Source organism: Cricetulus griseus, chromosome 2 (assembly GCF_003668045.3).
Source record: "Cricetulus griseus strain 17A/GY chromosome 2, alternate assembly CriGri-PICRH-1.0, whole genome shotgun sequence".
NCBI lineage: Eukaryota > Metazoa > Chordata > Mammalia > Rodentia > Cricetidae > Cricetulus > Cricetulus griseus.
Window position 1 is genome coordinate 445,012,507 of NC_048595.1, and position 12,845 is coordinate 445,025,351.

General features: G+C 41.7%; 1 protein-coding gene across 1 annotated transcript in view; it reads left to right on the forward strand.

Annotated features, from left to right (window-relative positions):
* Nucleotides 1–12,845, forward strand: part of Farp2 (FERM, ARH/RhoGEF and pleckstrin domain protein 2) — a 95,827-nt gene that overhangs the window by 41,534 nt on the left and 41,448 nt on the right. The window contains exons 6-11 of the mRNA XM_027397671.2: nt 4,488–4,585; nt 6,151–6,265; nt 7,375–7,522; nt 10,977–11,072; nt 12,173–12,336; nt 12,673–12,741. Of these exons, the coding sequence (XP_027253472.1) occupies nt 4,488–4,585; nt 6,151–6,265; nt 7,375–7,522; nt 10,977–11,072; nt 12,173–12,336; nt 12,673–12,741 (690 nt within the window). The remainder of the gene's footprint in view (nt 1–4,487; nt 4,586–6,150; nt 6,266–7,374; nt 7,523–10,976; nt 11,073–12,172; nt 12,337–12,672; nt 12,742–12,845) is intronic.

A 12,845-nucleotide genomic window follows, 5' to 3' on the forward strand; every position in this document is an offset into this window, starting at 1 on the left:
CAAATGTGAGCAAAAGCAAAACCTTTTCCTTGGGGAGGAAAAAGTTTATTTCATCTTAAAACTCTCGGGTCACACTCCATCACTGAGGGAAGTCAGGGTAGGAACTCCGAGGCAGGAATTGAAGCAGAGGAATGCTGGGTCCTGGCTTGCTTCTCTTGGCTTGCTCAACCTGTTTTACAACCCCTCACCCTGTGGGATGGTCTCACCTACACTAATCACTAATCAAGAAAATACACCACAGCCTTGCTCACAGACCATTCTAGTGAGGGCATTTTCTCAATTGGGATTCCCTCTTCCCAAATGACTAACCTATGTGAAATTGACAAAAAGCCAATGTAATGTGTCCTGTTCCTACTGTGTTTAACCTGCCTTTATGAGAACATCATAGCAACCAGCCTTGGATTTCCCATGCAGTCAGCGTTTACAACCTAGACTAATTAATGGCTTCAGTCTTAAGTTATGTCCTCATCCATGCCCCCAGCATAGATCGTGTGTGTGTGTGTGTGTGTGTGTGTGTGTGTGTGTGTGTGTGTGTGTGTGTGTGTTGTGGTAACTGTCTGCTGAAAGCAGCCAACAGGTCAGAAGCAACCTTATAAAATAAGTATTCACCATAAATGTTAGAAAAACATGGATATTGTTTGCCTAAGTGAGTTAGGTCGGTAAAATGACTCCCCTTGTAGAATTCTGTTAAAGATTTCTAGAAGGGATCCCTCATCCCTTTTATGTGGTGGTTGTTTTGTTTTGTGGGTGTGTAGTTCAATAAATTCAGAGCCAAGTTGTTTGTTAGGGGACAGACAGACCAAAGGGACAGTCAGACATTAGACAGTATTCAGGCAGGCACAAATATATACAGTGACAGATCACAGATTGACCAGTAACCACAAAGTGTGACAGATGGAAGATACAAGGAAAGTGGTGGAGAATTCACATTTGGGCTTGTTCTTAGTCAGATAAATACAAATGAAGTTTTTGTTTTCATTCCTTAATGCAACGTTGACACATTTTGGTACCTCTAAGTTTATCTTTAGTGCATTAAAACACACACACACACACACACACACACACACAGAGAGAGAGAGAGAGAGAGAGAGAGAGAGAGAGAGAGAGAGAGAGAGAGAGAGAATGAAGACAGGTTGAATGTCTCAGTGTGGGGAAAGGTCGTTGCTGCCAAACCTGCTAATCTCTGCTCCGTCCTCATTTCCACATGCATATGTGTGGCATGTTATTATTCCAGAATAAATATTGTAAGCGAAAACATAAATGAGCTAGGAGACAGATACCAGTAAGTGTAGTTAAAAGAAGAATCTTAGCAGCTGGTTCCTTTTTTTTTTTTCCTTTTTTTAAATTTGAATTAGAAACAAGATTATTTTACATGTCAATACCAGTTCCCACTCCCTCCCCTCCTCCCCAACTAAAACCCTACCTATCACATATCCTTTCTGCTCCCCAGGGAGGGTGAGGCCTTCCATGGGGGGTTCATCAGAGTCTATCATATCCTTTGGGATAGGGCCTAGGTCCACCCCCTGTGTGTCTTGGCCTAGGGAGTATTCCTCTATATGGAATGGACTCCCAAAGTCCACACCTATGCTAGGGATAAATACTGAACTACTACTGGAGGTCCTGTAGATTTCTGAGGTTTCCTCACTGAAACCCATGTTCCTGGGTTAGCAGCCGGTTCTTACAGAGACAAATATGACGTAGAACTTAGAAGGAGGACCTATGCCTTCAACTGGAAATAAAACTTGAGTGTAATGATTGAAGAACTTCAAACCACTATTCACTGGCTGGCTTAGATTTGTGCTTACCAATAAAATTTGTCAGAATTCTGGTCATATAGTGGGAGCTGTGCCATGCAGTGATCCTCATGAACAGTGGCATAGAGTGAGTTGGGCAGGGGTATAAGGAAATTCCTATTGCTTCCCTAGTTACAGGTTGCTTTTTGCAGAAATTACTGGAGAAAATATTAACAGTAGTCCTCTAGGTGGTAAAGATGAGGAAATCTTCTTTGTGCTTTTTATGCATATGTGTATTGATTTTAAAATGAGAAATAAAGCAATAACTTTAAATTAGATTCAGGTCAGGCTCGGTGACGCTCACTTTTAATTCCAGCAGAGACAGGCAGATCCGAGTTTGAGGCCAGAGCCCTAATCTTATAGGCTCAAAACCCTGGGTCAGATGCAGATGAAAGAAAATAGGATATTATCATAATGTCCCAAAATGACTCTTAAGTCCTGACTGGACCAGGATCGTAAGTGAGTCACAGTGAACCCCTCTTAAAGGCTCCATGAACCATGGAACACCCAGAAACTCTCGAAATGTCAGGTGTAAAGAAAGGAGAGTGACATTGTCTCAGCCTCTTGTTGAGCAATTGAACTGTAGCGAGCAAAGCAGTGCTACTGTCAGTGAACATAAAACATACCTGGAAACATACTTAGATTTATTGAAATCTAAGAAGTACCATGGGCTACCCTTTTGAAAGGGAATCATTTTAAGCCATATTCTCCAAAATTAAAGAAAAACATTCTCCAATTTAGGGTCCTGGGTGTGAGTATTAGATTCAAGCCTGTTATTGTATTTGTTTTGTTTTGTTGTTGTGACTAAGGCTGACCTTTAGCTCTCTGTGTAGCTGAGGGTGACCCTCTGTTTCCACTTCCCGAGTGTTGGACTCTGGCTTTGGCCAGCACAGCCAGTTTAAGTTTGCTAGGGCTGAACCCAGAGCTTCATGCACTTAGTGAGCACTCCGCCAGCACCTCAGCCCTAGGAAGTCAGTTATTCCACTCTTGTTTTCATTCAGAAGGTCCTTTCCCCTTTAATTTATTAAAAAGTATATCTGTGGCAAAAAATAAAATTTCACATTAAGTTATAAAAATAAAACACCAGAGTTATTTTTCCTTGTCTGTCCCCTCCAGGTAGGTACTAACACTGGGCAGAATTTTTTCCAAGGGTTGCAGCCTTTCCATGAACACAAGATAGAGTCTTAAAAGTATGTTACAAAGAGCTATCCAATAATACATGTGAGCTATAAGTTGAAACTCTCCCCCCACCCATTTTTAGCAATCCATGGCCTTTTACACTATGTAGACTGGCATCTAACTTATTTAGTCATTAGTATCTTAGTGCATTTGGGACTTAGTCTCAGTTTTTCTGTTAAAGTATCACAAATGTCACTGTTGGTATAGCTTTGTGAACTCCGGGAATACTGCTGTGGAAAAGCTGTTAGTGTGGAGCTTTCTAGTTAGAGAGAGCACATCTTAATTCTGAGAGAATGCAGGTGCCCCTTTCAGTCAGGCGTTCGATAATATTGGAAGGACAAGGAATTACCACGGCATCTGCACAATGGTGATGAGCAGGCTCACGGGGCATTCCGTTTTGTTTTCAAAAAAGAGCATTTAGTACATTTTTTTTTTTGCATACATGTGCTTTGCCTGCATGAGTTTCTGTGTGCCACATGTGTGCCTGATGACCAACTAGCCATCAAATCACCTGGAACTGGAGCTAGAGAAGAGTTGTGAGCCACCATGTAGGTCATGGGAACTGAACCCTGGTCTTCCAGAAGAGCAACAAGTGCTCTTAATTGCTGAGCCATCTCTCCATTCCCAAGTCTAAAAAATTTTTTTATAGTTTGTATTAAAGTGTAAATTTCTGTGAAGACAGGGACTTTGTGTTATTCACGTTTTACAACTCCCAGAACAATACTTAGAACTATTCAACCATCACTTATTGAAGGAATGTTTTCATCCATTCATCTATCTACCTACCTACCTATTTACTGATTTTTTTTATTTATTTATTTATTTATTTATTTATTTATTTATTTATTTTTGAGACAGGGTCTGACTATTATGTAGCTCTGGCTTTCCTGGAACTCACTATGTAGACTAGACTGGCCTTGATAACACCTACTTCTGCCTCCAGAGTGTTGGGATTAAGTGTGCGCCACCATGATTGGCCTCATAAGTGCTTTTCACTTGCCATCTGTTGACATTTTCACATTTAAAATACTAGTGGTATTTTAAAGCACTGTGTCTTGGGCTCTCACTAAGACAGTGTATTATCAGTCTGCTTCAAAGTGTCACAGCGCATCTGAAGCTGTCTTAACTGTGTACTCCTGTTCTTTCATCCAAACCTGTGAGTGACATTCTGTAATACGAATTTATGGACTTCCTTGTTGAAGGCATTACCACAGAGTGCTATGCCTGGAAAGGCCAATTTCTGTGTCCTATGGTTGGACAGAAGTTCTCTGTGTACTGAGCACTTCATGTATGCTCTGACGTGCAGCGCAGAGTGCTGAGCAGACTTTCCTTCTGACCTTTGATGTCTGCTTGCTGTGTGAAAGGGCTTTTGTGCCTTGGCCTGATCCAGGACGCAACATTTTGTTCAGTGTTGAGTGCTGCTCCCCAGAGCTGTGTGCTCTTCGAGAGGTTTGTCTGTATTGTGTTCAGAGGACTTTCGGATTTGATATTCTCTTGCTTTGAACTCCTTTCTAGGTACCTGTTTGCATTGCAACTCAAGAGAGACCTCCTGGAAGAGCGCTTGACCTGCGCGGCCACCACGGCAGCCCTTCTCGTATCCCACCTGCTGCAGTGTTAGTGTCTTCACCGAGTTGCCATTAGTTGCTGGTGCTCATGTGTAATTGACAAGCCTTGTTTAAAAAAAAAATGGGCATTTCTACTTAGATGCATTCTTGATAGATGAAAGCTAACTTCTGTGATGACCACTCCTGGAGGCAAATAGCTCTGCGTATAGACTCAGAGCCAAAATCTGTAGTGACATTCACTCTTTAGAGATGTCTCCCATTTATGTCTTTGTGCTTTCTCTTCCCTTCCTAGTGCTGGGAAAGAACCCTGAGCCTTACACATGCTAGGCAGACATCTGCCACTAAACCATAGAACCAGTCCTCGATGTTTTGTTGTTGCTGTTTATATTCCTAAACAACGTGGGCTGGCCTTAATTGTGTACTCCCGACTGACCTCTGTCTTCATGTCCCATCTACCTTTATCCAGTTTAATGGCAATAAATAGTCAACTCAGAGTCAGGCTATAAATCAGATTCTCACCACACCCACAAAGGGGCCTCCTGAGGGTGAGTTACAGTCCTCGCTGTCTAAACATTAACACTAAAGGGAAGAGGGCACATGCCTTTAGTGCCTTATAAGGAACAAAAGGTGATGGAGAAGGATATAAAAACTAAACTAACTTCAGAAACTGTGAGAAGTGTAGCAGAAGATTCCGAGACCCAGTGCCTGTTTTACAGGATTTAGGAAGCCATGGGAATAGAGGGGAAAGGACCCACACTGTTTCTAGACTAAAGGTTAGGCCATGTCAGTGTGCACTTACTATGTACGGGTGAAACACTCATATACATACAATAAAAACAAATACATTTTTTAAAAAATTAATACATTTAGGAGATTTTTTTTGAAAAATTGAAAAGCCCTGAAAGAAAAGAATGATTTAGTATGCATTTTCTAAAGCAAAATTATTCTTGTGGTTATAGTATTCATGAGACAATATATGTATAAACTGATTTTTTAAAAATAGAAGCCAGATGGTGGTAGTGCATTCCTTTAATCCCATCACTTGGGCTGCAAAGGCAGGCAGATCTCAGACTTCAAGGGAGCCTGGTCTGCAGAGTGAGTTCCAAGACAGCCAGGACTGTTCCATGGAGAAACCCTGTCATGAACAAACAAGAAATTAGTAAGCTAGGGCTAGAGAGGTGACTCAAGGGTTAAGATAGCCGCTACTCATGCAGAGGCCCTGGGCTCTGTTCTCAGCACTCACATGGTGGCTCACCAACCATTGAAACTCCAAGTCCAGGAGTACATGCTTTCTTCTGGCTTCCTTAAGCTCTGCATACGTGTGGTACATGCACATGCTACATGTACATGCTACATTCATATGCAGGCAAAACACTCATATACATTAACTTTTTACAAGTAAAATGAAACAGTCATTATACTCAGGGTTCACTATAAACTGTCATCAGAATTTTTGGTCTTCACAAGTTGGGAGGGGAAAATCCCTATACTCTTTCTGTGTTTACCTTTAAACAGCATAATATTGGGAAAAATAAAATATAAAACATTTGCATGATTAATGCTTATCATTTATTTCAAAATCCAAGTGACCGAATTCCTTTGTCTCATCTCAGCGGAAATAGGAGATTATGATGAAGCCCTGGATCGAGAACACCTCAAAGCCAATGAGTACTTGCCCAGCCAGGAACAATCCCTGGAAAAGATCCTAGACTTCCACCAGAGGCACGCGTAAGTTGGTCAGAAGTGGGGAAATATAGTTACCCAGATGTGGCTCTATGTGAGCATCACTTTTCTGAAGGCTGCTCAATAGAGTGTTGGCCAGATTCACTTCTGTTCTCTGGTGATGTAACCTGGGCTGTGGACTGTATAGCATGTTAGGAGACCTTTGTGTTGTTAGATCCTGTTATTTTGTTGTCGTTGTTGTTCCCAAGGTAGGGTTTCTCTGTGTAGCCCTACAGGTCTTGGAATTTGCTCTGTAGACCAGGCTGGCCTCAACTCACAGAGATCCACCTGCCTCTGCCTTCCAAGTACTGGGATTAAAGGCATGTGCCACCACCACTCAGTAAATTCAGTTGTTTTGCAATGATTAAGAAAGATACAATATCATTTAGGACATTTCCTCCAGCTCACTGTTTGTTAGCTAGATGTGTTATTTGCATATAACTTAAAGTAAGTTGTAAAACTGATTATTTAGTGAATTCAGATGAAACATTCTACTTTTTTTTTTTTTTTTGGTTTTTTGAGACAAGGTTTCTCTGTGTAGCTTTAGAGCCTATCCTGGCACTCGCTCTGTGGCCTCGAACTCACAGAGATCCACCTGCCTCTGCCTCCCAAGTGCTGGGATTAAAGTCGAGCACCACCAAAGCCAGCTGAAACATTCTACCTTTTACAAGTAAAGTAGAATAAGAAAATAAAAGACTGACATAGAAGGAACCTATTTCCTTGGCCTCCATATATGGTATGTTAGTTTTGTAGTGGGTAAATGTATACATATGAACCATATGTCCTCTAAAAACAAGACCTTCCACACTGATTTATTGGCTGACTTTATCTAACTGTTTTCCTGACCCACTTTCTTATATGCTTTAGAAGACAAGTGTTTGGGGCTGGAGAGATGGCTCAGAGGTTAAGAGCACTGACTGCTTTTCCAGAGGTCCTGAGTTCAATTCCCAGCAACCACTTAGTGGCTCACAACCATCCGTTATGAGATCTGGTGCCCTCTTCTGATGTGTAGATATACATGGAAGCAGAATGTTGTATACATAATAAATAAATAAAATATTTTTTTAAAAAATAAGAAGACAAGTGTTGATATGTTGAAATGTCCTTCATTATAGGGGTCAGACACCTGCAGAATCAGATTTCCAGGTTCTGGAGATCGCAAGGAAATTGGAAATGTATGGGATCCGGTTTCACACAGCTTCTGACAGAGAAGGAACCAAGATTAATCTCGCAGTTTCTCACATGGGTGTCCTCGTGTTCCAGGTAGTTGGAAGGGCAGGGAGGGGCCAAAGCAGACCAGAGTCCTGGTGTACAATGAGTTGGTATGGTTTGTTGTTGCTGTTGTTGGTGGATTTTTGTTGTGATGAGTGAGTGCTGTGTGTGGAAGAGAAACAGCATATCATCATATCTGACTGACCTCTTACAATGAAGAAGCTGCTTTCATGTCCTCTGGCACAGTAAAACCATGCTCACTGTCCTGGAACTCACAACCCACACCACCACCAGCGCTGACCACTGTTCTGTTATTCATTCTAATGTTGAACCAGAGTCACCCTTGGGATCTTAAACTGGGATTCAGGATCTTGTCTGGGGCTGTGGACATTCTGGGGATAAGAACTCTGTTCAGCTATGAGAGCTTTTGATGACAGGGAGCTCATAGTTAGACAAAGTGGACCTGAAAACAGAAGATCTGGTTCGTCTGTATGGAGAGCAGTAAACATACCCTGTGCTACAGCAATATAGCTGACACACACCCTCCATGGTGTGTGTCAGAAGCTAGAACCAAGACACCTCCCTGAAAATGTCACCTCATGAGAAACCTGCTGGCCAGATTGACAGGACACTGGAGGCTTCTTTGAAAAGCCTGGCTGTCTAGCACCTATACGTGCTAATGCCAGTACCTGCAACAGCAGCGCTAGTGTAGAAGCTTCTCTGGAAGCTGAGTATTAGGACAGCACAGAGAACCCATTTGTCCATAGCCTGGACCTGCCCTTTGTCAGCACTTTGGTGCCCTCAGTCCCTGCTTCTTATAATAAGTGAGAGGCTTCCTCACCCTCAGACCTTTATATGCATTTGTTATGGATATGGTGCTCTTTTACATACTCACAGTGCATTTACCACTGACACTGTAACACAGTGATCCCAACTGTCTGGGAGCTGAGTTGGGATCACAAATTCAAGGCCAGCCTGGGCAACAAAGCAAGCCTCAAAAAGAAAAAAAAATTAGCATGGCAGCATAATGATTCATTGGGTAAGCTTGCTTGCTGCCAAACCTGATGACATGAATTTGATCCTCAACTCACATGGAGGAAGAAAAGAACTGACTTCTACAACTTGTCCTCTGACCTCCACATATATCCCATGGCATGCATACACCCATGCGCACACTGCACACACACCGCGCGCGCGCACACACACACACACACACACACATTAAAGAGAGAAAATTTTTAATATTAAAAAATTACCAGATCAGCCGGGCATTGGTAGCACCTACCTTTAATCCCAGCACTCAGGAGGCAGAGGCAGGTAGATCTCTGTGAGTTTGAGACCAGCCTGGTCTAAAAGAGCTAGTTCCAGGACAGCCTCCAAAGCCTCAGAGAAACCCTGTCTCAAAAAACTAAAAAACTAAAAAAAAAAAAAAAATTTACCAAATCAAGAATTAAAATGAGACCATCTTATTAATAAGGTGCCATTTGTTTTATTGTCAGATGATGCCCTTTTATAGTGTGGCTCCTCCAGGACAGCTTGTGGTCTAAGAGCAGATGTATCATTTATATGTCACATCACATTCAGCCTCAGTCTCTTGATTCTGAATCATTTACTGTGGCCTTTCCTTTCTCATTGTTTAATGACATTGACATTATTGAAGAGTATTCTTCCTTTACTTTTAATAGTATAGTCATTATTGTGGCTTATTGGATGTTTTTTGTGATTAGGTTCAGGTAACACATTCTCAGCTGGGCTCCTAGGAAATGTCACATCCTTCAGGGCTTCACACGGGTGGAGTAAACCTGTGTGTGCTCTGATACTTTCTTCACTACAGACTTAGTAGTTTGTCTCTTTTAGCTGAGACATACTTTATCACCACACTGCCAGCCATACCTCTTCAGATTTTCTCTTGATTCGAACTCATTGCTAACCCATAGAGTCACAATCCTGGCCTTGTAATACATATCTGTAAGTAAAGAGTGGTAGGCAGGCACCTGAGGAGGTCTCTGTCACAAAGGACAGGTCCTGTGTTTGTTTAGAGGAGGCAGCCAGTACTAGAGATGGAGGAGATGGAAAGACAGAACAAAACTTTAGGAGGATGTGGCTCTTCACCTACCAGATTGTGGCAAGCAGAAAAATCATGTTGTGTTGTGACCATGAGAAACAGTAATGCTCCTTCATCAGAAATAGTATTTTGTAATTTTTTACTCTAGTCTTATTTGTAATAGTAAAATCCTAGAAAGCAACCATTAGAAGTTCACTTAAATCAATTATACACTTCTATATTACAAGGCAGTTGCACATTGAAGATGAATGCTCTCTAGGCTCTGATACTTGAAACACTCTGTTCTAGAATGATTCAAAACTATGTAATTCTCTGTGGTGAAAGGAGGGAAAATTGCTCACTCTCTCACATACACACTCACATGCGCGCGCGTACACACACACACACACACACACACACACACCTCCATATAAATTAAACTGGTAATTTTACTGGTCCTACAGACGGTAATTGCAGTGACAGGCTTTGGTCAAGAATGAAAGGGAGGTTTTACTGTGGACTCACTGCTGCTACAGGCTCTGGCTTTGTTAGTCTGTTCTGTTGTAGATGTCAGTCTGTTACTGTTAAAGAGAAAAAATCCATCCCTAAAAACAAATCAGAATGCTAGAGAAAACAAAGGTAGAACAACAGTTGCAAATTTAGAAATATGATTAGGCCTGCAAAGTGGCACAGCTGATAAAGGCTCCTGCTACCAAACCTGATGGCCCTAGTTTTTTTAAGACAGGGTTTCTCTGTGTTACAGCTCTGACTGTCCTGGAACTCACTTTGTAGATGAAGCTAGCCTGGAACTGAGAGATCCACCTGCCTTTGCCTCCCCAGTGCTGGGATTAAAGGCATGTGCCACCACTGCCCATAGAAAGGAAGAAAGGAAGAAAGGAAAGAAAAAGAAAGAAAGAAAGAAAGAAAGAAAGAAAGAAAGAAAGAAAGAAAGAAAGAAAGAAAGAAAGAAAGAAAGATCTGGCCACCAGATCTGCCCATTGCTTTTTAGGGAGTCATTTCTAAGCTCTCTGAAAGCTACATACATGTGCCCTGGTCGCATGTCTGTATTTGGTTTTGCAATGTCCATCTGCGGATGTGGAAACCAGAAGTTTTCTTTAACTACAGTGCATTCTAGGGTCATCTTCCTGCCTGACACCCCTCCTAGCCAGCCTAGTCACCACCACTACCTCTTCCAGACACTTCCCTTTGTTGGGGGCGGGGGACTTCAAAATGTGTACTGTTACTGTTGGTATTTAAAATTTGTAATAAAGTTGTACCTAAAAAAAACCAGATGCTATATTTAATGTGGGCCTTTAGGAGCTGTTCTGGGTGAAATGGTGATGCGAACTTGATTTGCTCTGCTGCTTATCAAGGATGTAGCTTAAGCAGATTCTACTCTGTCAGAAAAGGCCATTGTGCTTACATTCCAAATATGCCATATGTCTATCTGTGATATTTCAGGGAACCACCAAAATCAACACTTTCAATTGGTCCAAGGTCCGGAAACTAAGCTTCAAGAGGAAAAGGTTTCTTATCAAACTCCACCCAGAGGTTCACGTGAGTATTAGTTTTGAACTTTTATTGTTAGGCAATTTCACTTTACGGAATATTAAACATTTTAAAGCATTTGGTATACAATCAGGGCACACATCTATAATCTTGGCACTCTGGAGGCAGAGGCAGGAAGATCAGAAGTTCAAGGCCTCCCTGGTTACCTAGGGAGGTGGAGACCCGCCTGGACTAGAGACTCTTGTCTCCAAAAACCCTGCTTTGTAAATCATTTCAGGATCAGGTATTTAATAATTTAAAATCGGACTTTGGGTTCAGAGTCAAGATGGGGATGAGTGCCCAGCATGCCCATGTTGCCCCTCTAGGAAGCTTATCAGTTCCTACCCTGAGGGTTTCCAGTTCACCCTGGGCCTAGGACGGCACATGTTGAGAGTAATCGGAACCCGTCAACAATGTATGGTGAGGACTTTCTGGGGACCTCCCCAGTCTTTCCAGGTGCTTTTAGTGACCTTGGGGGCCAGAGAGATTACTCAGCAGTTAAGAACATTTACTGTACTTTCAGAGGACCTGGCTCAGTGTCCAGCACTTACATGGTGGCTCACTACTGTCTGTAGCTCCAGTTTTAGGGGGTCCAAAAGAAAACAGCTACACTGCTCAGTTTATAGAGGCAACTAATGGAGTGGCATATTTTAAAGTTACATTTAAATCCCTAAACACCTAGTTTTTTGTTTGTTTTTCTGTGTCTCTCCATCTCTCCCTCTCCCCTTCCCCCTCCCTCTTTTTTTTTTTTTTTTTTTTTTCCCATGACAGGGTTTCTCTCTGTAAACAGCTCTGGCTCTTCTGGAACTCAATTTGTAGACCAGGCTGGCCTTAAAATCAGAGATGTGCCTGCCTCTGCCTCCTAAATACTGGGATTAAAGGTGTACACAACCACTACCCAGCCACCTAGTTTTTAAGACTAAGTAGAAGACCTGAAGTTGTAAGATTCAACATGGGAGCCTGAAAACTATTACTTGTAGTTATCTAAGGCATGTGCCACGCCCCATTCTAGGTTTTAATTGTGAAGTTGCCTGTGATATGATCTTGCATTTTGCTCTCCAGTACTTTATTGTTGCATTTGCTTCTTGAACTTTGTATTTTGTTTCTAGGGACCCTACCAGGACACATTAGAGTTCTTGTTGGGCAGCAGAGATGAATGTAAGAACTTCTGGAAGATATGTGTGGAGTACCACACCTTTTTTAGGCTTTCTGACCAGCCTAAACCAAAGGCAAAAGCTGTCTTCTTCAGCCGGGGCTCATCCTTCAGATACAGGTATGGCTAACTTCGGCTGCCCAGCCGGCTGAGTGCTGGGGAAAGGGGAGTGAGAGGGAGGCATCATAGGCTGGCAGATAATTGTATTCAAGAGTTTTGTGAAGGACAACACATAGAGAAAAAAATCAAATAAATATTCAAAGTATGAGAAAATAGACTTTAAAAAACTATCTAGAAAATTGGTTATGCTTACTATAAAGTATAACTTTGAGTTATTTATACATGTTTCTGGGAGAGGATGGGAAGTCTTCTGTTCCTAACTGTAAAATGTAATATTGTGAATTGCTGTTTTGTTTTTAACTGAGCCTTTTTTTTTTTTTTTTTTTTTTTTTGTAGTGGAAGAACCCAGAAACAACTAGTAGATTATGTCAAAGACGGCGGGATGAAGAGAATTCCATATGAAAGGTAAACTCTGGTGTTTATGCTATAAATATATGTCTTTAAAATTTCTATTTTTAAATTTTTTATGTGTGTCTGCATTCATGTCTATGCATCACATGCCTGCAGTG